A 25,929-nucleotide genomic window follows, 5' to 3' on the forward strand; every position below is an offset into this window, starting at 1 on the left:
TTGATACTCTCTATGCCTGTGCTGTCAAATACAGTTGCCACTAGCCATGGTTGGCTATTTCATTTTAATTCTCAATAATGAAAATTTACAGTTGCACTAGCCACACTTCAAGTGCTCAATAGCCACAGGCGGCTAGAGGCTGCCACACTAGATAGCACGGATGTCGATCATGCCCATCGTCACTGCAGGGTCTACCAGACAGTGATGTTCGTGTTCTCTATTCCCAGCCTGTGGGCTTCACGGCACTCTGGGTGGTGTGGTGAGAAACACTGGCAGACTGGTTACAAGTTGGGGCACTGAAGGCAGACACACCACGAGTTAAGTCTCTGCCTTACTCTCTGCTACACACATGACCTTGAACAGCTGAGCCTCCCAGAACCTCAGTGACATCATCTCCAAATGGGGAATAATGCCCTTTATCTCACAGGACTTCCATCAACAGTGAAACAATGTCTGCTACCCCCTTGCCTGTGTGAAGGGGTTCCCCAAAGCAGCCCCTGGCATGGATTGGGCATTCAACCCATGTTTTGTTTGTTCAACTGCCTTCTTTAGGCCACAAGGATTTTTATATCGGCCTTGACTATGAGTGAGTCAGGCTGTGCAAGCCCATGGAATGGATAAATCAGCAAACTAAAATAACAGAGTAACTTTAAAATCCACGAGCAAATGGCTGTGCTTTATTTTTCAGGTCTCGGGGCTGTTTTTCAACTTACTTTCCAATGACTAAATCCTTTCTTTGAATGTGGGTTTAGGCATCCTTTGGTTACAGGGAATCTGACTTTCAGAAAATCAATTCCTCCACATCTGTGGCTTCAGGTCTTTTACTCAATCAGCCTCCTAACAAAATAATTTCTCAGAGTCACGGGCAACCTTGTTGTGCTGGTTTCCATGAACAGTGCATGGCCTTACCTGATGTATATAATAAAAAGGGACTGCTGCTATTTAACTGGGAGCGTTGGGGACTCTCTCCTGATCCTTAGACACGTATCCTGGCCACTGACTGATATGCCAACACACACTCTAGGTGTCTGGGTCCAATTTGACATTCTACTGAAATGTGTGTGGTCTCTGGGCATACATTCATCCCACACTTCGGAGCTTCAAATGCCAGAATGTGCAGTGGCTCCACTAAATCTAAAGCCTTGTGAAATGCCATTCAGAGATTCCACTTCGCCATGGGGTACTGATTCAAATAGGGATCTCTATTCAAATAAAATGGCTTGTCAAATTCAAGTAGGATCACAAATTCTTAAAGTGGCTGCCAAGAGAGAAGGGCAGGAAAATTCTTGAAGGTCTTTCATCAAGGGACCATCATTAATGATGTAACCATCTTTTCTCATCATCATTGGTCCTGTAGCTATGTTTTGTCTTAAAAAGGACAAGTCTCAACTTGAATTCAGTCACCCCTGCCCTGTCTCAAATTTTTCATTCCCAGTTATGACCCAAATGTAACTGGAAAGGAAGGACCAGATAGTAAAGAAAGTGACACAAAGTCCTCCCTATGTCAAAATTAATTAAAAGTCCTGAAGCATTCACAGCCCTCCAATCCAGACATCCTTTGGAAGTTTTTTCCTTAAATCTTTGCTACCCAACTTTAGACATACTAGTGGTGGTTTAGTCACTAAGTCGTGTCTGACTCTGTGACCTTTACCACCAGGGAAGCTCCTTAGACATACTGAGTTCTGTTCTATTCAATCCAACCACTTCTCTCCATTTCCACTGCTGACTCCAGAACTCAAGCTACCTTCTACACCTGCCTGGACTCACACAGGAGCCTCCTTACTGGTCACTAGTCCTGCTGGCCAGGTTCTTGTCCCTCTACAAGGCTGTTTTTCAACACAAAACCTGATCATCTTCAGGTTATATCAGGTTATATTGCTTCTCTGCTTAAAGCCTTTGACTGGCTTCCTACTGCAGGGGCTTCTGGTAGCTCAGACAGTAAAGAATCTGCCTGCAAGGCAGGAGACCCGGGTTCAATCCCTGGGTTAGAAAGATCCCCTAGAGAAGGGCATGGTAACCCACTCCAGTATTCTTTCCTGGAGAATTTCATGGACAGAGGAGGCTGGTGGGCTACAGTCCGTGGGGTCACAAAGAGTCAGACAGACACGACTGAGCGACTAATACACCACTGCAGGTGAAAGGTAACAGAACTCCTTACTGTGGCCTTCAGACCCAGATACTGCAGCCCTCTGAACTCTTGCTCCTCTTGTTCTAGCTCAGAACTCCACAGCTACCCTGGAATGTCTGCTCCTTTACCCGACATTCGCCATCACTGTAGTTTGATGTCCAGCATCTCTCCTTGTCATTCAAGTCTGGCCCAGCTGAAGTCACTCTGGAAAGGCCGTTCCTGACCAAAATATCTAAAGTGACCCCCATCCACCGAGCACAATCCCATTATCCTAATTTTTCATAGTGCTTCCCCTATCTGAGATATTCTTGTTGGTTTACTGATGTCTACTGGGGTTGGTAAACCAGCCTGCAGGCCAAATCCAGCCAACTGCCTGTTTGTTTACAGCCCATGAGCTAATGATTTTTACATTTTTAAATGGTTGAAGTAAATCAAAAGATGAATACTTCATGATATGTGAAAATTACATGAAATTAAAATTTCAGGGTCCATAAATAAAGTTGTGGGTTGGTTTTTTTTTTTTTTTGGAATACAGCCAAACTCATTTGTTTCGGTATTGGCCGTGGCTGCTTCTGCATTGTGACAACAGAGATGAGTAGTTGCTACAGAGACTGTTTCACCCACAAAGCCTAAAGTATTTACTGTCTGGTGCTTTAAAGGTGAAGTCTGACAACCCCTGGTCTGAATATGTATTGTCTTTCTTCCCCTCTTCTCCACCTCCTCCCACTAAAATGTCAGCTCTCTAAATGCAGGGACATGGTTGTGTTATTTATTATATCCTCAGTGCCAATAATATATTGATGCATAGTGAGCACTTGCAAATAAGTGGTTGTTCATTAAATGAGCAGGCAGCATATTGAATGTTGCTTGGCAACCAGGAAGCATACTACTCTGGCCCATTTTTCCATAGATCTGCCAGCAAGTAAGGAAAAAAATGCTGATAAATTTAATGAAATAACACCTCAAGCAGAACTCAGATAAAGTCACATGCAAACTTAACAAAGTTCAAATTCTTTAAGTATGTTAGTTAAGGTGCAATAACAGATAAACTCTAAAAACTCAGGTGTTTAATGCAAGAGAGGTCTAATTCTTATTCACCCAGTGATCAGTTTGGGGAGCTGGGGACTCCGGTTAAGACTCAGGCTTATGGAGGCTCCATTGTCTGTTTGGGTCTTCCTGCCTATCAATAGCCAGCTAACAAGTGAGGAAGAAAGATATCAGAAACTGTGCTGGGGATTTGGGGGAGTCAGGTTAGGGAAGACATGCATCACTTCTGTGTTCCACTGGCCAACCCAATCTCTTGGCCCATCTAGACACATGGCAGGCTGGGAATTGCAATGGCAGTCTAAGTAACTACTTCCCACCATACCTGTAGGCTATGAAAAGTGAACAAGAATCCTTGCTGGTCATCAGGTTGTCTCTGCCACAATAGGCAACTTCCTTTTTAGAACTTTATCATAATGGATCTCATTTTTGGAGGCTAGGAGTTGTGGCTTCAGAGGCAGCTTAGAGCTACAAATGACACAACTACAAATGTGTCAATGTGATTTGATGACTGTGTAAGGTAGATCTATTGTATATACTGTTCAATGATCATCTTTTTAGGCTGTATTTACTTTAAAAGATCTCATCTATCATCTCATGACAGACTCATTTCTATATTCAAAGAATCTTTAGAGGTAGGTGGAAAACAGGAGATCAAAAATTCTAACTGGCTCCAGGAGAAGACCTATCATGCTCAGAATTGTTTAAATCTTCTCTTGAACAGTGGGGCCCAATTTTTACCAAACTACTAACTCTGATTTACTTTGAGACAAAATCAAAGTTCCTCCATATCGTTAGTAGAGAATCAAAGGGCTATATAATAATCCAGTCCATTTCTCCAAGAAAAAGAAAATTGCTCTCATCTCTGAAGTGCAATGTCTCTTCAAAAAACTTTTCCAGTTCTCTTTTCATCAAAATGTGGAACTAGATTTCTTAGCCTCCTAGCTGACATGGGGGGCAAAGCTGGATTTTGGCATCACCCTGCTCTTCCGACTGGTAATATTTTTTTTTATTTCCCTACAAAAGGGTTAGGAATAAAATAAGCTTGCTTATAACATTTACGTGTTCCTCTGGCTTTTGATATAAGCCAACCTAAACAATAATTTTTATAGATACCAATTTAACATTAGTGCTAGGATACTAACTCTGAAGGATCCTTACCCTTTAAGTCTCTTTCTAAGCCATATAAATCTTGTCTACACAGATTTAGCTTGCTTTTCCCCTCTCTCTTTAATCAAAACAGCTTGTGATTTTAGAGTGGTGTTTTGTGGGGTTTTGCACCATTTATCCTAGGACATGCTGCATATCAGAAGGGTTACGTTGTCAAATGAGTTTGAGAAATGTTCCATAATATCTACTTCTTTTGGAAACTGGCAACATTCAATAGCAAAATGAAACTGAAATGTTCTATAGCACAGAAGCCTATTAGCCTTCAACTAGGCGTTACCCTACTGAATATCATTTTTTAGTTTAATAAGAATACGAACCACACACTATGATTATTGTTATCAATGAATTAACTCATTTGGTTCTCACAGCTGCCCTGTGAGACAAGTACTCTTGTTGTATCCCCTCTACGGGGCAGAGACTGAGGCCCACTGATGTCAGGTAACTGGCCCAAGTCATACAGTTAGTAATTAGGAAAGTCTATCTTTTAAACCAGGTCTATCTGATGCCAAAGACCAATCTCTGGACCATCAAGTCCCCACTTTTAAAGATAATTCCCATGAAGGGACTTCCCTGGTGGTCCAGTGGCTAAGACTTGGTGCTCCCAAAGCAGGGGGCCTCGGTTTCAACCCTGGTCAGGAAACTAGATCCCACATGCCTCAACTAAGAGTTCCCAAGACCCGGTACAGTCAAATAAGTAAGATAATTCTTTTTTTTTAATATTTGAAAAACTCTATCAAAACTCAATAGATTTTAGAGAACTTAGTTGCATGTCAAAGGAGGCAGCTACCTTGATACCGATGGTATAATTGATGGCTGTAGAGATTAGTAAGAACAGCTAAGCCGGTGACAAACCATGAAGAGGGTAGAAGGAGGAAAGGAAAAGAGGGAGGGAAGGAAGAAAAATGAGGAGGAAGTGGGGAGGAAAGGGCATGAAGACACCATAGCATCATCTACAGGAGGAAAAACTGGTGATTAAATTTGCTAGATCATCTCCCAGCTTTGTACTGATTATATTAAACAATACTACTTCTGAGGTCCATGACCTGGCTTCTATGCTTTGCCACTCATCTGCTATATAAACTTCATAAGTTTGATCATCTGACCTCCCTAAACCTCAATTTTCTCATCTATAAAACAGGGGAAATAATTCCAGCCTGTCTGTGTTATTTGAATAGTGTGAGGAGCAAAAATGTTAAGTATTGGGTAAGTAGTTTGGAAATTATTTTTCTAAACTTGCACCACAATATACTACAATAATGATCTGAAACATTTATTTCTCAATTAAAGGTCTCCTTGTAAAAATGAACTCCTAAGGGGAATTCCCAAGGTGTGAACTTGATTAAAAGCAGAGCTGACGGTTGAATCAGGGATGAAGAATCCATAGCTTCCTCCGTCTTCCCTGACCCCTTGCCCACATCCCGTGGAAGTGGCAAAGAGGCTTCACAGATGCCCTAGGGCCCTGTGAAGCACAGGCCTAGCAAAGTAGGGGAGATGAGGTTGCACTGTGGTCTTGAGCAGATCCCCTAGTGCCTGAGCCTCTGTTTCCCTCTCTATAAAAGGAAGAGGTTAGAAGAAATGATTCTTTAGGCCTCTTCCAGCTCTGATATTTTTGAAAATCTAAGTTTCTAGTTCTTGTCTTTAGAGAGAAATGTCTCCCTCCAGGCTAACTTAAAGTGCCCCCACATGAGCAACATGGTACCCATGCCTGCACAAGGGCAAATCCTGACCATGTTCTGAGAGACAGCCTCCCACCCACCCTCACACCTCCAAACTGTCTCAGCATGAACAGTATCCACTGTCTCCATGTTGGATCCACTCATCCTCTCAACAAACCTTCTTCCCTGAGCTGCTTCTCTGTAGAACAATCGGCAGCCTGGGATGAACAGACCTCTAGCTTTGTTCCCGAGGAGGGCCATGGAGAGACAGGGACAGATGTACCAACAGCTAGACCATGGGGCCAGTGGGAACCAACACGAGGCTCTCAGGATCAGCTGGCAGCCTAGTGGAGCATGAACGCACACAGACCTGTGGCCAGCCTGCCCCGCTCCAATCCTGGCTCCACAACTCTCCTGCAGCCTTGGCAAAGTTATTCCACTTCCCCGCATCTCAGTTTCTTCACATTTAAAATGGGAGTGATAATTAATTACCCACTTCATAGGTTTTTGGGAGCATGAGAGAAGTTAAAACATTAAAAAAAAAACACTTATTAATATTTATTTTAATTTGTTTGGCTGCACTGGGTCTTAGCTGCAGCACACAGGTTCTTTAGTTGTGCATGTGAATTCTTAGGTGCAGCATGTGGGATCTAGTTTCCTGACCAAGGATCAAGGCTGGGACCCTGCAATTGGAGTTCGGAGTCTTAGCCACTGGACCACCAGGGAAGTCCCTGAAAAAATACTTAGAAGAGTGCCTAAAATACAATAAGCACCCAAATACTGTTAAGTAATATGCTTTCCAGCCCAGGGCTAAGTCCCCTCTCGGCAAGAACAGCATCATGGTGAAAAGCTGCCCCTGGAGACAGATGACCAGGGTTCCTGGCTGGCCTGAGCCACTTAGCTGCATCACCACCCTCACCATGCAGGTTAACAAACTCCTTTAAGCCAGATGCAGTGGCACAAAACCTATCATACACAGCCTCTGACAGAGCAAAGACATGATCAGTGTTGGCAATTAATACTGTTGCTGTTAACAGCAGGGAGATTGAAGGGAGAACTATTTATTTCTAGCTGAGGGGACTGGGAGAAACATCAAGGTGAAGATGACCTTTGAGTGGACGGTTGGCATGTGCCTCGGATTCCGTGAATCTGGACTGACTTTGGAGAACTGCTCTTCCTTCTCCACGAGTCCTTCAGTTCTCCTTCCTGTTTGCCTTTTACAACTGCAGCCAGCAGAACAACCACAAAACACAGTGGTCTAAACTCAATAGAGACAGAGGTAGAGATAGGGTGTGTGTGTGTGTGTGTGTGTGTGTGTGTTAGCCATGCCATTCTGTTCTTCCCAAACCTTCCATGACTTTCTGTTGCCTTCAGGATAGGCCTACACCATTTAGCTTGGCCTGCAAAGCCCTCTGCTACCTAGACCCAGGCACCCACTTTCCTCTGGGGCTAACGCTATCCTCCACCCAGGACCCACTGAACTTACATATCTGGGCAGATTCCTGCGTCTACATCTTGGCTCATCTTTTCTCTGACCTGACGGATTTGGACTCAACCTATCTATCCCTTGTGACTTCCGCCTTGCCTCCTCCAGCTACCTTCTTCCCAGCATAGGTTTCATACTTGGCTCCTGCTTCTCCAAACTCCTTGGGCTCAAGCTACCTGAGTCACTCACGGTCACTTCTGGGGCCACATGCGTGTGTGTGTCATGTCTTCCTGAACAGAGTAGAGAGACTGTCAGAGCAATGACTGTCTCTGAGACTTCTGTATATCTTTCTCAACTCTGCCACACAATACCACCAACATCTTAGCTCAGAGTCTTATGCACAATAGGGATCCTATAAATATTTGCTGAAAAACCTTGGAAAATGAGTCAGTATAAATAAGTACTAACTAATCTTTAAAAAAATAATGTTGTCAACCAGTATTTGAAGGCACAACTGTATGCTCAGTATTATAATACTTTAAAAATTGGAAATAAGAGAAATAAATAAACAGTAAAATAACCATCACCTAGCAAGTTGAATCTAGATGGGAAAATATATTTAACCTAAAAAGAAAGCAACAAAAAAAAAAGCTCTAAATCCTATGATTGCAACTATAGTTCAGAATGAGCTAAGGAAGAGAAGGATTACTAGGCATGGAACAAAGAGGAGTTTAACCTTGTGAACAAGGCAGGGAATTAAATCTCTATGACCCTGACTTACATTGGCAAAACAATTTGCCACATAAACAGTTAAAACCTCATGCCTCAAAAGAGGCAATTTTCAGGCTTCCCCATCATGATGAGGATTTTCATGGGGGTGGGGCTGGGAAGACCAGACCTGGAGAGCATCTTGTCTCTTGCTGTTTATATCTAGCATACTTTAAAGTCTGGTGTGTCCAGCATTGCTGGTGTGACACTCAGCTCCTTGATTCCCTATCTGGTCTTGGCTAGAGGGTGTAGAGTGGGACATTCCTGAGAATCCTGGTTCACCCTATGTCACCACACCCCTCTCCTTAACAGATTGGCTACTGGAATGAAGATGACAAATTCGTCCCTGCAGCCACAGATGCTCAAGCCGGGGGGGATAACTCAAGTGTCCAGAATAGAACATACATCGTCACCACAATCCTAGTGAGTACTCAGTCCTTCATAGAGGTTACCTGGGATGTGAGCCAGGCCAATACAAAGGCTTCCCCAAGAGTGAAAGCTGGTCATTCTTCTGGCCAAGATTGTGCAGTAGGTAGAAAGAGGGGGTTAAAAATTATCCTGAAATTCAGAGGGATTTTCGCTCTCTGACTCTGCCATGATTTCACTTTGTGCCCTTGGATAAGTCAATCACCCTCCTATGAGCCACAGTTTTCCCGTCTATAAAACGTTAAGAGATTAAATTGTGGTGCTTCTGACTACTCTTCCTCAGTAGAAGTCATTTTCAAAGAAAGCCCCTAATGTACATTGCCTAGAGTGGATATAAGTGAAGCTGCTGTGATTTGCAGTGGTTGATCATGAGAAACTTGGAACCTATTTAGGGTCTACTTCCCCACCGTCACACCCCGAAATGTACCTTCAAAGAAACACAAGAGCTCCTGAAACATCACTTGAAAAGCTATGCACGACATCTCAATGAAACATTCTTATTTTAACAGTTTTCTTCCTTAACCCAAGAAGTTTTGTAATGGGGGGAGCAGAAATGCAGGAAGTGGGTTTAGGGGCTAGAGAGACTCCCCCAAAGTTAACCAATGTTAACTCCTCTGCCATGCCAAAGGCCTCCCTCTCCAAGAGTGAACCCCAAACCCACATTCTCTGTCTCCCATTTCTCCACCAGGAAGATCCTTATGTGATGCTCAAGAAGAATGCCAACCAGTTTGAAGGCAATGACCGCTACGAGGGCTACTGTGTGGAGTTGGCGGCAGAGATTGCCAAGCATGTGGGATATTCCTACCGTCTTGAGATTGTCAGCGATGGAAAATATGGAGCCCGTGACCCTGACACAAAGGCTTGGAATGGCATGGTGGGAGAGCTGGTCTATGGAGTAAGTCCCCCATAGGGTAGGGAATTAGAGGCAGAGACAGATGGTTTGACAGGAAATTTTGGTGGTTAGATGACCCTACCCATAGATGCCTATTAGACCCTAGAGTTTAGTATTGTTGCTGCTAGAAAGATGAAGAGTCCAAAATCCAATGTCTTAAGACATTTTTTGCTCAGGTTCCTGGTCCCAGCTCCTTCAGCCAGACTCAGTTCAGTCCTGTGACTTCAGTTGATCATCATCCAATACAGGTGATAGTTTAGCCTTAAGGTTAGTTTTCCCAAGGCAGACTGCTGAGTGGTCACTTTCCTGTTCAGTCACTTAAGACCCCCTCAAAATAAATTTCTTCCCTGAATAGATGTGCCCTGGATACAATCAAACTTTCTAGTCACTTGCCCTTTCCGGCACCTTCCATTTCAGCCAAACCACCCCAAGTCACTCTGTTCTCTAGGGTGCCCGCTTCCATTTTGCCACTCTGAAATCTTACCCTTCCCCGCAAACCTGTATCACATACTGTGTTTCCCAAGGTGTCATTCTCTCCATAAAAGGTATGGGGAGAACCCGTTTTAACTATTCTTGCCTTCACTGTAGGATTTAGTTTCTGCTTCTATTATGGCTTACCTTGCCTTGGACACTTGTTATCTGTGAATAGGGATTGGTCTACTCCATTCACTACACTTGAAATAAGACCACACACAATTGCTATAACACCTTCAATAAATTGAAGCATTTTGGAGAAGTCACTGAATGCCCTGAATTGTTTTAACTATTTCAGGAACCATTGAGAACTAAAAGATTTGATCCCTGTCCCCAAGGAACTTAGCATTTTCTGACATAGAAAAGACAATGAGGGAGAATGGTAATTTAGCAAAGAATCGAGGTCCATGCAAAAGGCTAGCATGAGGTAGTCTAGCCCACAAGAAAGATGTGTAGCCTGAAAAGTGGCCATATTCAGGTACAGAGGAAGGCAGCCCACAACTATAAGATGGTGATAGAAATAAGTTGTGAAAGAAGAATGAGAAAACACTGATGATTTTTAGTAGAGGGCTTCATTTGAGTAGTCAGTGACAAGACTGAGCAAGAAATGATAAGGCAAAGGGTGTGGATTGACTCAGCAGGCACCGGAAGATCATGACGATACTCAAGGAGAGAAACAACAAAAGGCAATAGAAGAAGAATCCTGCCGCCATGCGCAGGAAAGGCACCACCACAGCTTCATCATATAAATCAAAGACTCCGGCCTAGGGCTTTGAACAGAAGCAAATGCTGAGCCCCCGTATGGTAAGAAGTTCTGGTCAGGATAAAGCAACCATTTAGGAGCTTTTAAAATCTCATTGTCTCAGATCGAGGAAATAAGAGTCATGATGGCCATAACAGCCATAAAAAGGGAATTCAAAGAAGAAAGAGATAGAATAAAGAAAATTCTTTCTAAGAAGGTGGCTTTTGATATGACCTGGGAGGATGGTTAATGAGTTAAGAAGGGGGTTGTGCTTCTACCTTCTCTCTCATCTGCTGCCTCTCGCTTTTGGGAAGTGTCATCGATGAAAGATAGAAGATCTAGATGGTTAATGCTGCATTGGGAAGCTCGTTTCCATGGGAACCTCCACCAAGTCCTTAAGGTCATCCCCATGGCAACTGCTGTGAACTTTTCACCTCCACCAGAATTCATCTTCACCTTCACCCAATGTAATCTGGTTCCTTTAGTAAAAGGCCCAAGATCTGGGCAGAACAACAGTATGATTATCCTGAGGGAAAGCCCCCCAATACACAGCCATCAGCCATGGGTCACTGGGTCATCAGTGACAGAAATCACCTCTGGGTGCCTCAGCTGCCAGTCTTTCTTGTTCCCTCACCTCCACCAGGCCTGTCCCTCTGCCAAGTAACAGCTGTATTCTGAAGACTCTATGATGGGCCCAAATGGATGCCCTCTCTTGAGGGCATTTTCAGTTTGGCTTTCCTTGTTTGTCCCATCTAAGAAAGAATAGAGGGGTCTGAGGAGGCATCTCTAGCCACAAATGACCAGCAAGGCCAGAAAAAAATTTACTTGGAGGGCTCCAGATTTCTTCTTTCTGTGCCTATCAAATAAGCCAAGTCAATCAGGGCATCTCATCTTCCGTATGCTCACTCTTGCTCTTATCCACCAAGGTAATTATAGCATTTCAGCACATCGTTTATGCTGGGCACTGTGCTAAATACTTTACCCAAGTTGTTTCACTTTCTCCTCATAACAACCCCAGAAGGTGGGTATGATTCCTCTCCACATTTGATCAACGAGGACACTGAAGCCAGGGAGATTAGGCCATTGGGCAAAGGACACAAAGTGATGAGAACAGCCTCAGTGCATTCTCAAATGCCATAGGCTACAAATGAAGGCCCTGCTTATTGCATAGGCACGGCTGTGTGCCTGGGCTGCCATGACTTTCTGGCCTGTTCTTTGTCTTAATGAAGCAGAAATAGAGTGAACTTTGGACACACACACACACACACAAATCCAGATTTGAATTCTGACTCTGCCTGCTCACTAGCAACATGACTCCTGCGAGCCACTGATCTCCTCCCAGGGTTCCCCTGAGTTCTCCGTCCCAGGGCTGGGTGGGGAGTATTACCCTCCACAGTGCCTGGCTCAGGCCCATCCCTGATGGTTTTCTCCCATTTTTGCTTTTACCTACTACATCAACACTGTTTGCTGTTTTCCCAAGATTGTTTCCAGACATTTGGTTTGGGGATCTCCTAGGTCAGTGGTTCTCTAAGTCTGGACCAGCAGCAGCAACATCACCTGGGAACTTGCTAGAAATACAAATTCTCAGGTCTACCCAGACGCAGTGATCTAGAAAGTCTGCCATGTGTGGTTTAAAAAATGCCAAGGTGCTTCTGATGTCTGCACACTCAAGTTTGAGAATCACTGTCTCAAGAGGTCAGTTTCAGAAAATAATTTTGAGTACCTGTGAGATGCCCACAGTTCACAGTGCTCTCACGTATTTGAATTCTTTTGACTCTCACAAAACACTGCTGTCCAGTAGATAAAGCAAAATTTATTATGCCTCTTTTTCTAAAGAGGAAACTGATATTCATAAGGACAACTGTCTCACTCGAGGGCACATGGTCAGTGAGTCACAAAGCCAAGAAGTCAGGTCTACTTTCCCAGATGAGCCTTGCCCATAAGTGGTCCTGCAAAGGTCCAGTGACTTCCTCAGGTGCTGGAAATCAACTCCTAAGACCTTTCAGTCAACATCAAACAAGCTAAAACTTGTTGTTCAAAACTCATGCTGCTTTGCACAAACCACCTTCTCTCTCTGGACCTGGGCTCCTATCTGCAAAATGATGTCACTGCATTTCCCACTGTGTGTATCCTATGCATATGGGTGCCTTCTGATGCTTGGGGCTCAATGGACAAAGGATTTTGGAAATACTAAATCTGCTTACCCCTCTTAGAAATTCTCAGTGCACAATAGTCTGCTAAAGGTTCTGAGAAGTTCTGCCAGTTTAAATTCATGTTAATTTTTATGTTATAGTTAGTTACATCCTTCCACAAATAATGTTACATGGAACAAATCTTGGAACTGCTAAGTTAAATAAGAACTAAGATGATTGGTTTTGTGATTTTTTTTTTCCCAAGTCACAGTCCCTTTTATTAACTCACATCAGGAGGCATCAGACAAATCCATTCAATTCCCTTTACCATCTTTGAAGACAAGTCTTCACCCACTTCCCTGTTGGGTAACTTGTAGTTATTCCCTCTGAGTCATTTCTATGACTTTTCTCCCTTATTCCTTTTCTACCTATGAGGAAAAAGGAGATACTATCTCCCTGGCAATGGCTTGTAAGTGTTTGTAAAAAGTATCAAGATTTAGGCAGTAGGTGTTAGCGGGGAAAAAAACAGAACTGCTGAGACACATACTCAATCCCACATTGCTTTACAGAAAGTTTCTTTCCGTAAGTGAGAAATTTAAGTCATTCTAAAGCCAGGCTTTTTATTCCACTTAAAATGCCTTCTCAAAAATCTCATCCAATGAGAGTAACCAGAGGAAACCCCTCCTGAGCAATACCAGCCGGCAGCTGGGTGTGGCTGGGGTCTGGACAGCATCTGTCTGCAGCCTCACATCTGGACTGTTACACAGCATCATAAGAGAAAGCCACCTGCCGTGAACAGATTTGCACAGACATGCCTGTCATTTCAAAAATGAATGTCATGGCATCCCTCCATGGAACTGCGTTAGATTTCCAGGATCGCTTAATCTCAGGCCAGGAGAGCAGTGGATTTTTAGAGCATAGATGGCAGTGCTCCTACCATTAAGTAGAGAGAGAAAAGACAGAAGAGCAAGGCTGGTGCTGTATGCCCAAAGATGAACATTTCTTGCAGCTATTTTATGTTTATCTACACAAATTTTAAAAACTGAATTATTTGTGCACTTCTTAGCAGTCTTCCTGGAAAAAAAAAATAGTTGTGATACTACTTTATTCTCTCTGCCAGATCTTCCTCACATGATTCTCTCCTCTGGGAATGTATTCTGTATCTGAGCAACCCATTGAAATCCTACTCCCTCTTCAATGTCAATATATACGTTACCTCTTCGAGAATGCAGTCCCTGACCTCCCCAGACAGGCACTTTGTATCCCTTAGATACAAAACGTATCTCATGGTATCTAGCACTTAGCCAATCTACCCTGTAGTTTGGGAAACTACCGTGTGTGTGTGTGTGTGTGTGTGTGTGTGTGTACCAACTTTTACTAGTCGTAGAGATGACAGTTTTCTTTTCAGTCTAGGGCTTGCATATGAGTGCCCAATAAATATTTATTGAGTTAAACTTGCCTTCACTATCTATCTTGTTAGCCAGGACTGTCTTGGTTGCAGGTAAAAGTACCCCAACTCCAACTGGTTTAGGCAAGCAGAATGATTGGTTCATGTTCCTGGGGACAAACAAAAGAGTATTTTGATGCATGTTTCTACCATGTTCCTAGAGATAGCAGGATAAGCTATGAATTAAGGGTCACCCAAGTTATTTCATCATGAATCATCTCTCACTCTGACTTTCAAGGCTCATGCTCATTAAAGAGACTTGAGTCTTGTGCCATCCTTGAATGAGCCACTGTGGCCAGAGGAGTGGAGTACACTAGTGGCCAGATCTGGGGGATGTGCTTCACCTTAGATTAAGGGTTATCAGCCCCACTTGAACTGGAGGACAGACAGTGGAGGAGTAGTTCTTTCAGGGAAGAAGGCATGATTGCTGGGTAGACAAAAAAAATAAGAGACATTACAACAGCACCCTTCCTTCCATAAGGTGAGGAAGTCACCCCTAACAATTTGAACTGTCAAAGAATGGGATAATCTCTCCTGTGAGATATTGAGCTGATCAGCCATTTATCATAAATATTTTACAGAGGCTAGGAGGAGTTGCATTTCTGAGGTTCTTTCTCTCATATCCTTTAAGATACAAAAGAATATTCAGAGTGAAGAGGAAAATGAGGGAACAGAGAGCTGATGAACTCAAGTGCCTGTTTTCTTCTCTCCACTATATTTTTTGCAGAGAGCAGATGTAGCCGTTGCCCCTTTAACGATCACCTTGGTCCGGGAAGAGGTGATAGATTTCTCCAAGCCATTTATGAGTCTCGGGATTTCCATCATGATAAAAAAGCCACAGAAGTCCAAGCCAGGGGTCTTTTCCTTCCTGGATCCTTTGGCTTATGAGATCTGGATGTGCATTGTATTCGCCTACATTGGAGTGAGCGTTGTTCTCTTCCTGGTCAGCCGCTTCAGCCCCTATGAATGGCACAGCGAAGAGTTTGAGGAAGGGCGAGACCAGACCCCCAGCGACCAGTCCAATGAGTTTGGGATATTCAACAGCTTGTGGTTCTCCCTGGGAGCCTTCATGCAGCAAGGGTGTGACATCTCTCCCAGGTCAGTCAGCTCTTCTTATTACCTTTACTCAATGCCATATATACACATGGGGAGTTAGCGACGGCAATTTTTTCCAGACTTTATTGTATTTAGTCCTCAACTACGCTTTACTGTCAACTGTCCATTGCATGCTATGGAGGACCTGGACACACTTTGACCGGTTCTGTCTTCTGTCTGGGTGATGTGTTCTGTCAAGATTAACAGGCATAATTGTGAGTCTAATGCTCTGTAGTTATAGTACAGAAAAGGGATTGGGGGGCGGGGGGGCGGTATTGTACCAGTAACATTTTTGAGCACATGCTAAGCAAGGTTTTGAGTCCTCTTCATGCCTTATTTCACTGAATCCTCACAGAAGCATTAGGTGGGGACACTTGTGATACCTCCTTTTACAAATGAGGAACCATGGAAATGTGGAATATCTTTCCAAGGTTACACAACTGGTAGTTAGGTGAGTCAAGACTCAGACCACAATCCCAAACTATTTCTGAGTGGCAGAAGGAACACTGAATTCTGACTGGGTTCTTGCTCTGGTTCTAGCACTTTCTGTGTGGCTCTGGACAAGTCACTTGACTCTTGTAGACCTTGGTGTCTTCATCTCTTAGAGAAAATGGTTCTTCTTTTCTTGGTTCTGAGTAAGATCTTGGAAACTATCTAGTTCCAATGGTGATGTAAATTTATTTCTTGTGGTTGGGGAATGAAGTTTCTTGGAAATGCCTCAGATATCATATTGAGAATACTGGGGTGGCCAAATTAGTGAGGTTTCAGCCCTCATATTGGACATGAGTAGCTCCATTTTCATCTGTTTTACATATTGGACTTGTGAATACAATTTCTTTTGAGAAAGGTTTTTGGAAGGGAGAGAGGAAGGAAGGAAAGGAGGAAGGGAGGGAGAAAGAGAAGAGAAGAGAGAGAGGGAGGGAGGGAAAAGGTAAAGGAGAAGGGGGGAAAAGAAATTTGACCATCACCCTGGAGAAGGGAAAGGCTACCCACTCCAGTATTCTGGCCTGGAGAATTCCATGGACTGTATAGTCTCTGGGGTTGCAAAGAGTCGGACACACTTCACTTTCATCTAAATCAGTTCCCATAGTTACTGGTCCCCCTTTCCATCTCTCTGTGTAATGTTCTTTCAGCTATATTCTGGAATGTTCATGTCACAAATCCCCTCCAATTTACCTGATAAATAAGCACTGATTTTACTTCCTTTTACAGTTGCTTAATATCTATGAGCTCTTTAATCAGGCAGTCCCTTATCGATTACCAAGCTTCTAAAGCATGCGGGGAGACATGGCTTAGCACTTGGCTGCATGAATAGATTTGCACACACTCTCACTTTCTGGGGGCATAACTGCATAAATACGAAGGCCTCATACACATGTGCCGGAGGCATCGGTACCACCTGTCTGGCTCATATTTGAGTGTCAGCGAGGGCCAATATTCCTAAGTGGCAGTGGAATGAAATCTTCCTAAGGAGCTTCCCGCAGGACTCACTTCACCTGCTGTATAATTTAGATCATCTCATCAGTCACCATTATAATCTTGTTTTTCTCTAAATAAGAAGACAGTCGGGGGAGGGGGGCGTTGTGTGGGAGAAGAGGTGTGAGACTGGCTGCCTGGCCAGTGCTGGCAGACACATGGTAAAGAGCAGAGAGAACCCAGCAGGGGAAAGGCTTGCTTAAAAATAACTCAGGCCAGTAGATAAACTGTGGGAAGCAATGATTCAGTGTCACGGGCCATCCAAACATGCAGGTGTCTGAGAAGGCCCATGGGCTTATTTTCTCTCCTGTATTCCCTTCTTGGCTGGGCATCTTACCTCCTAGAGGCACCCGTGTGGTCTGACCTCAGGCTGCGTTTTCACACACCCCACTGTTCCTCCTGAAGTCTCAAGTTAGTGACCCACAAACTGAATCTGCTACCAGGCATGCTTCTATAACCTGCACAATCTGCCAATGACGCTCCAAAACCGAGTGATAGCTGCCCTCCGGAGCTGATCCATGACATCCCCACGGACCGCAGCCCCCAGCGAGCCGCTTCACTCCTCTGTGGCTCAGCTGGCCCCTGAGAGGGCGTGTGAGTTTGCAACTTCTGGCTAGAAGAGGGTTTTCATATGGTGTTTCCAGGGCTCCTGAGGGTTCCATGAGGCTATCTTAGGAACTGACCTTGAGGTGAAGATGAGACTCAACAGGAAAGTACCCAGCCTCCTTCCTCCTCACTGTTGATAAAACAACTCTTCTCTGTGATTCTGTATTTTCACTGGTAAAATGGCAAACAACCTCTAGTATTGTTGTGAGGTTTAAAAGAGATTGATACAGGGACTTCTCTGGTGGTCTAGTGGTTAAGAATCTGTCTTACAATGCAGGGGACGTGGGTTCCATCCCTGGTCAGGGAACTAAGAGCCCATGTGCCATGGAATAACTAAGGCACCCCAACTGCTGAGCTCGTGGGCCACAACTAGAGTCCATGTACACCATAAAAGTTCCAGCACAATTCAGCAAAGGTCCCAGCTGCCACAACTATGACCCGACAACAAATGAAGACCGAAACATGTAGAACTCGAAACACACTATTTAGACAACACATAGGAAACACAATAAACGAGAAGCTACTTCAGTTCTTCTATCAAATTTCTGTATTGTAAACTTCACTAGAAGGAAGGATGCCATGGCTCACAATGAAAAGCCAAAGGACCTCTCTCTCCTGGGCAAACCCACAGACAAAAAGGCGCAGTGATTCACTCCTGGATGCCTGAGACGCCCCTAACAGGGACTGGGCAGAAGGATTTGTCATTTTGGTTTTGAGGGTCTGACAGGCAGCGAGAGGAGTCAACCTGCCAGAATAAGGAGTTGTAGCCACGTGAGATGGACTCATGCTTACCAGGCCTAGCTTGGCCAACTCCAGCACTTAGCAGCCTGTAGAAACCCTGCTAAGAGTCAGAATATGCATCGCAACATTTGATGGGAATATATGCTTTTAAAAAAAGGCACATACTTGTCAATAGGACCAGACAAAAACACAAGGATGCTAAGACAGTGATGAAAGCCAGGGCCAAGCAGACAACTAGAAGCTTCTGTTATTTTTGTTTATATGTTTGACACAAACAACATCAAAGTCCATGGAGCTTTAAGAGCCTCTGATATACATAGCACTAGACACCCTTGGGTTACAGTAGGAGGTATTATATTTTTAAGGGTTTTTTTAATACTCAAACATCCTTTCAAATCAGCTTCAATTAATTTTTCTTGCTATTTATTAACAGTGTATCATAAATTCTCAGAATTTAGAATTTGGGAGACTAAATTCCACCTAAATTGCATATATCTGCATACATACACAAGTAGCTTTGGTTTTTTTCCCTTAATTTGTTCAATATTTATATGAATGTATACTAACAACAACAAAAAAAAAAAAAAAAAACAATGAAATGTGGCCAAATACAGTTAGTTGTAAGTAGCTCAATCATCTGACCAGAGTAATGTGACCAGATGGAGAGCTATCTTTCTTAGATGAAAAGGAAAGTGGAGGCAGACAGTAGCTCATGGTTCAGTGAAATGAGGATCTGCTATTGTGTGGCTGCCCCGGCGTTTACTCCCATGCACAAGTGGCAGCTCCCAGGTGCCGTGTCCAGGTTCAAGCAGGAAGACGGGGAGGAAGTACTGCAGCCTGTTCTGCCTCTCTGGATCAGGAAAACAAAAGCTGAGCAATATACTTCCCACCCTAAGCAGACGTCTCCTATCCACCTCATTAGTCAGAACAGTGGCCTGTGATCACTTCTAGTAGCACTGAAGGTAGGAAAGACAAGAATAAGGTTTTTCAGCCTCTAAAATGGGGAGGGTGAGAATGGACGTTGATGAGTGAGCCAACAGCATGGGCCACGGTGCCTATGCTAGGCTGTACTATGTCGCTCAGTCATGTCCGACTCTTTGTGACCTCAGACTCTTCGTGACCTGGACTGTAGCCCGCCAGGCTCCTCTGTTCATGAAGATTCTCCAGGCAAGAATACTGGAGTGGGTTGCCATGCCCTCAAGCTGAAGTTTTCTACACCAGTTCCACAAACAGACAAAATAATCTGTCATTAGCACTTTCAATGATGTATACCAGGAAATGCTACTGATTGGCTTTCAAGATTCTTCCCTCCTCCCTTTAAAATATTTATATGAGAAATTGTCTTTGTGTAGCCTATTTTAACTTTGAAAGTTAAAACTCAGTTGAGCTGTGATCACAAGAAATAATTTTTTTAAATCTGGTTAATGGTAAGATAGAAATGCCATCATGAATTGCATTTGCAGGCCTATGTCTTGTGCCCAAAATACCTATTTTTAATAGATATTTTAGATTTCTTTTTTCATAGATAAGAACATTTTCAGAAGGGATATATGAAGAAAGAAAGAACAAAAATCACCCCAGGCAAAATTTATCTTCAGTTCCCACAACTTTCATTTCTATAGCTTTCCACCCATTTGTGTCCCCTATTTGTGTCATTAATTTATTCAACAGATATTACTAATTGCCTGTAAGGTACAGCAGAGATTGCTGAGGATATAAAGATATGTTGATGATGGCGTATGAGGGTATGGGAGTCATTGCTTCAGGGAGCTGGCAAGTACAGTGAGGTAACACAGATGTTAAATAAACAATTGTGAATGTACAAACTGTGATGCACTATGAATAAAATGAAACTGCTGCGGCAACAGATAATAGAGGAAGTGGAATTAAAGGGGACTTACTTAGGGTGTCCTGAGAAAGCTTCTCTGAGGCGCAGAGAGGTAAGGAAGAGCTAGGCTGACACAGAACTGTATCATTAGATAAGCAGGCAGAGGCCAGATCTCACAGAGACTCGGGGCCATAGCATAGATTGAATGTTTTACTCTAAATACATAGGAAGGCCCCGGGGAGTTTTAAGTAAGAGAAGGATTGATTTACATGCTATAATGCTACTCTGGGGAGCTATGAGGAAAATGAATTAAAGAAGAAAATAGTCAAGAGGGGAAGCAGAGGGACTGAGCAGCAGGCTCTCACAGCTGTCTAGGGGCAATTACAGTGATGGAAATTATGATGGTCATGGAGATGGATTAGCGGTCTACTCTGAAACTAGAAATGACAGCACTGGCTGATAGATTGGATATCTGAAGGGGAGGAGAGGAAGAGTCAGTGGTGCCTCCAAGAGAAAGGGGGCACTTGGAAAACATGGCACCACACTTCCAGGGACCTTTAGGTCTGGCTCTGATCAAGAGAAGGATCTAATTCATCTACCCCATTTACACAGGAGTAAACTGAGGCCCCAAAGCGGGAAGGGATTTTCTCTAAGGTCCCCAAGGCAACGCCTCTGGCCTGTTGCTGCCCACCCTCCAGTGTCCTCCCAGGCTCCACCGCCTGCAAATGGACTGAGAGTGAACCTTTCAACTCTTTATTCCCATGGCCCTCTCCCCTCCCCACTGGCTTCCACTTTCCTGGGATCAGATGACCTAGTAAGAAAAAGGAGAAGGGTGTGGAAGGTCCTAGCGGAAGAGAGGAAAATGGGAAATGATGATTCCAGCTTTCAGAACTCTTACTCCTGATCTTAGAATGTGACAGAATGCATGATAATTATCTTCACCTAGGGAAGATAATCACTCTCAGCAAGAAGAATTCTAAAGCAGGAGAGTGGTGTCACTTTGGAGATCTCCAGGAACCCTGTACTACCACTCTGCTTCCCCCCAACCCTGGTTAATGTGCTTGCTGAGGGCCCTGAGACTGATTCACCATGGGAACAGAGTAGCCAATGAACAGAGCCTAAACTGATAACCAATGACAGTCTGACTTTCACATTCACACACAAATCCACAGCAACCAGGACTATAGTGCACACAGGGGTGATGAGGAATCTCCCCCTTCCACCTCATGTTCTCCCCACTTCCCTCCCAGAGACAGTCATGCAAACCCCTTCCTCTGGCCAATACTGGTGTCACTGAAGTGTTGCGGGGGAGAAAAGGGGGCAAATATTCAAGGAAGTTGATGGAAGCAGCCTGAATTTATAAAATATTTCATCTTCCCAGGCGGTGCTAGTGGTAAAGAATCTGCCTGTCAATGTAGGAGATGTGGGTTCAATCCCTAGATCAGGAAGATCCCCTGGAGTAGGAAATGGCAACCCATTCCAGTACTCTTGCCTGGAAAATTCCATGGACAGAGGAGCCTGGCGGGCCACAGTCCGTGGGATTGCAAACAGTCAGACATGACTGAGCACACACACAATCCTAATCGTCTTTAGAAAACATAAGCCTCATTTAGGACACAGACTCGGTGCTGTAAGGAAGGATGTGTGCACAGCGATGATGCAAGAAATGTGTGTTTGATGCTCTTAGGACTAGGTATGAGGGTTTCTGCTGGGACTCCTGCATCACAATCACCTGGGATGCCTGTCAAAACATGGATTTCCAGGCCCCACCCTAAGTCTGAGGAACTGGAAATTCTGCATCTAGAGAGAGGAATACACATTTCACAAGCCCTCCTCATCCCCCAGGGCAGGTGGGCATTAAAATTGGAAAGCCACTGAGCTAGGATGTTGTTTAGTTAAGTCAGTTTGAAGTGTAAGAAGTGAGGTCCATGGTTCAGCCAGAAATCACGCTAGTCAACTGCCACAAACGCTGAGCCCAGCATCTGCCTGCCCTGCATGTGTTATCTGCCAAAGGAGTGAGACCTTGGGCATGGCCACTGAAGGCAGACGCCTTGCAGGGACCCTGCTCCCTCCACAGGCCAGGCTCCTGGGAGGAGCTCCTATAGGATTCACCAGAGTACATCTCCCTGGGTAACAGGAGCTGCAGCTGTGACAGGGTGATCTGGGCAGAGACAGTGATCCTCCATCACTGGGGACTCCAGCTCCATGCCTCCTTCCTTTTCAACTTTAACCCTCTGCTACCCAGTGGCGAGACCCAGAGCCAAGCTCTGACAGTGATCAGTTTCTCAGACCGTGGAGAAGCACAGGAGTAGAACTTTCAGAGCCTGCACAAGCCACATACAAGTGATCAAATGAAGGCAGTGACAGGAGGGTAAAAGCTTCGCTGGACATGCAAATGAAAAGCACCATTTTCTGCCCCTCAGCCAGCAGTTCTGGCCATCAGCAATGGGCAAGTCAAATCTCTAGACTGTCATGGATGTCCAGGGTTTGAACAGTTTAATTGAAGGAGAAAGGTGTTTGGTTTTGTTGTTTTCCTCCAAAATCACAATAGGAAAACACTCAGAAAGTGTTTCCCGAGCTGAAAAGGATGTTTAGGACAATTTCTCTCCTGAAATGTTTCTTTAGCACCTGTTACATTCAGACATGGTTCAGGTTGCTACAAGAGACATCACCAAACAAAGCAGACAAAACCCCCATCCTCCTAGAGCTTAGCTTCCAGTAAGAGGAGGCAGGCAGTAAAAAAAAAAAAAAAAAATGTAATCACACCCCCATCCCAATTCCATAGATGAAGATTCTGGCTTACAGGGAAGGGGAAGGGACTCAGAAGAGATATTTAGCATAAGCTTCCCTGGTGGCTGAGACAGTAAAGAGTCTGCGTGCAGTGCAGGAGACCCAGGTTAGATCCCTGGGTCTGGAAGATCCCCTGGAGGAGGAAATGGGAACCTACTCCAGTATTCTTGCCTGGAGAATTCCATGGATGAAGGAGCCTGGTGGGCTACAGTTCATGGGATCGCCAGAGTCAGACATGACTGACTGACTAACACTTTCAGTAACACAAAAACAGGGGTCAGCTGGGGGTTGTGTTGACCTGGGCAAGCCTGCATCAGCTAAAAGGGGACCACTCCCACTCAGCCCTGGAAAGTCACTTCCAGCAGAGCTCTGTAGATGAAGCCAAAGTTCACCTGGATTCAGCTTATGGGCCAGCAGTTGGCCACCCCTGGAAGAATGATGGGGAGTATAAAACACCACTGTACCTTTAATGCATTTAGACACATTCAGAATATCATATTCATAGATTTTTTAAAAGGAATTCTCCTCTCTCTCAGCCCTCATTTTTGGTTCCAAGGATAAAAATCTGATTGCTGTGTTTTTCTTTCTTGTCACGTACCTTGGAAAATCCAGGCTGTGAATGGGACTACATTAAAACAAAGTCCTCACAGCTCTATATGCAGAAAGACTTGCCTATCTCTTCCTGAGATCTACATTTTCCTGGAGAGAACCCCTGTTTCTTTTTAATTCCCCTCCGGAAATACAGCACCTGAGATCCAGAGACCCAATCGTTCACCTGGAAAGAAGTCCTGAGTTCTAAAAAGAGAACAGTGAAAGCATCATTAATTGAATTGATGGAGAATGTGTGCTCAGAGTCCTGTGGGGACCCCCATGGTTTGAGTATGATTTAAGGACCACCATCCACCTGTGGCAAATGAATGCTTCTACCCAAGTGTGTTCAAGCAAGATCATAGGTTGCTAGCAGAAAATAGCGCGTTCCTCTAGCACAGAAACAAGAGATCTATGTGATGACAGTCACCATGTGAATCTGGTGGCTTAGGAAAGAGGACCTTCAAATGAGGAGACACAGTAGCTGCTGGGAGCAGAATGGAGCCCTTTCCAAGGGGGGTAATCAGGAGCAGCTGTGTCACAGGAGGTGTGCCCACAGGATTGGAGGAGGTGATAAAAGATCTTAGAAAAAAGCTCAGTCTACTAGCCCACTGGGTGAGTCACTTCCCACCCCTCTCACTTTCCCCTCTTCAAAATGGGAGAAGGATGGTACCTGGCATGTCTCCAGCCCCCATCTAAGACTGGTGTCCCTTTGATTCCCAGGTCCAGACAAGGCTCTAGCCAGGCCAGGTTGTGTATCAATCTGTTCCCTCAGCTCCAAGCTGCCTTTATAGTCTTGCCATTCCCTCTATTTGGAGCAGCTTCTATCATCCTTCTTGCTCAATGACCCTCTCTTTTGCAAATACTGACGTCCCATTGGTCCCCTCCTAACCCCAGTTCTCCCGGGAAGCTATGCATTGCAGGAACAGAACTTGATCTCTGGAATTGGCCCGCTTCCAGCTGAATCCTAGCTCTGCCACTTACTGGCCATGTCAGCGTAGGAAAGTAACTTCTCTGTGCCTCAGTTCCTTCTTCTGGAAGGTGGAGATAGTAAGAACACTGACTTCAAGGGTATTCTCTGAGTATTAAATGACATCATGTGTGGAAAGCTCTTCCTTTGCACAGAGGTGATGAACATAGTAAATGCTATTGACATAGTTGTTGCTATTGCCAAATTGTCATCTGAACCTCTCTAGGGGCATCGTCTATCTTCAATCCTGAGCTACTGTTGCCCAATTCTGTTCCTTATCAAAACACAAACCGGAAAACCTATCCTTGCCACTCATCCAGAACCTGACACAGGGGTTAGGCATTCTTAATACTCAACACGTGCTTGTTGAATGGATATAGGCACTTTCACAAGTAGCCTTCTAAGGACCATGTCACATTTTTCACTTAATGGAGAGAAAGCAACTCAAGAGAGAATTTCTGGTGGTCACTAACTACCTCTGTAATATGGGGAAAGTCAGTCCTGGGATCTCAATAGATGTGAGGAAAAGCAGGAAGAATGGGAGAAAAGGAAGTGAAATAGACCAATCCAGAAAACAAAGTTCCCTGTCTACTATGTATCAGGCACTCTCTTAAGTGTCATGTGATGTTACCTCTAATTATCATGACAACCACTGTTCAGGGATATCAACCCCATTTTATAGATGAGAAAACTGAGGCAGACAACAATTAACTCCCTTATTCATGGTTTTCTAGCAGAGCTGGGATTATAACCTGTGTCTTTTGGATTCAAAGACTCGTGATTTATTTTTGAGATACCATTGTCTTCCAAGATCAGAAATCTTTTGATGGTCCCTCAGGGCTCCCTATGGATTGTCAGATTTCATGGAAATAAAAAACATCCTTTTTCTTCTGTGGGGTTCTCTAGCTTTAAAAATATATATACAGACTTTTCTGGCTTTGAGTTTTTCCATTAATATTCCTTACAGTATCTTTTTCCTTAAAAGTCATCTCCTGGGGAAGAAGAGGGTGCCCCCTGGGAGTGCACTCCGCCCCACCCAGAGCGTGTGCAGCCCGGCCAGCTGGTGAGGGAGATGGTGGAACAGACAAGAGCAAAGATGAAACTCGTGCCACTTTGGAGGAGCCAGTCTCTTGGTTTCAGCTGGGAGGTGACTGTGGGCATAGGGTGGATGCCAGAGTCAGAGCCAAACGCTGGAGAGGGCATGTTTTTCCCTGTAGTATTTTAGACTTGCATGGAGGAAGGACAAGGCAAAAAGGATTACAAATGGCCTTAAAATTATGGTCCATCTGGAGTCGACACATTATCCTCTAGAAACGGTTGTGCACATGTGGCAAGAGGTATGTATAAGAATTTTCATTGCTCGAGTGGGTTCCAGTGTCCTGTCGATGGTTGCTCAGCGGCTAGTTGCAATTTTGGTGCTCTCACAGAAGGTGAGCACACATCCTTCTGATCCACCATCTTGAATCAATCTCCTCTCACTGTTGTTTTAAAAAGCTGGAAGTAGCCTGCTGCCCATCAGCTGAAGACAGTG

General features: G+C 44.3%; 1 protein-coding gene across 3 annotated transcripts in view; it reads left to right on the forward strand.

The window, feature by feature from the left end:
* GRIA1 (glutamate ionotropic receptor AMPA type subunit 1) overlaps window positions 1-25,929 on the forward strand; it is a 342,504-nt gene that overhangs the window by 238,596 nt on the left and 77,979 nt on the right. For all 3 annotated transcript variants that reach the window (XM_061151788.1, XM_061151787.1, XM_061151789.1), the window contains 3 exons: window positions 8,504-8,614; window positions 9,306-9,512; window positions 15,032-15,402. In XM_061151788.1, the coding sequence (XP_061007771.1) occupies window positions 8,504-8,614; window positions 9,306-9,512; window positions 15,032-15,402 (689 nt within the window). The remainder of the gene's footprint in view (window positions 1-8,503; window positions 8,615-9,305; window positions 9,513-15,031; window positions 15,403-25,929) is intronic.

Source organism: Dama dama, chromosome 9, assembly GCF_033118175.1.
Source record: "Dama dama isolate Ldn47 chromosome 9, ASM3311817v1, whole genome shotgun sequence".
NCBI lineage: Eukaryota > Metazoa > Chordata > Mammalia > Artiodactyla > Cervidae > Dama > Dama dama.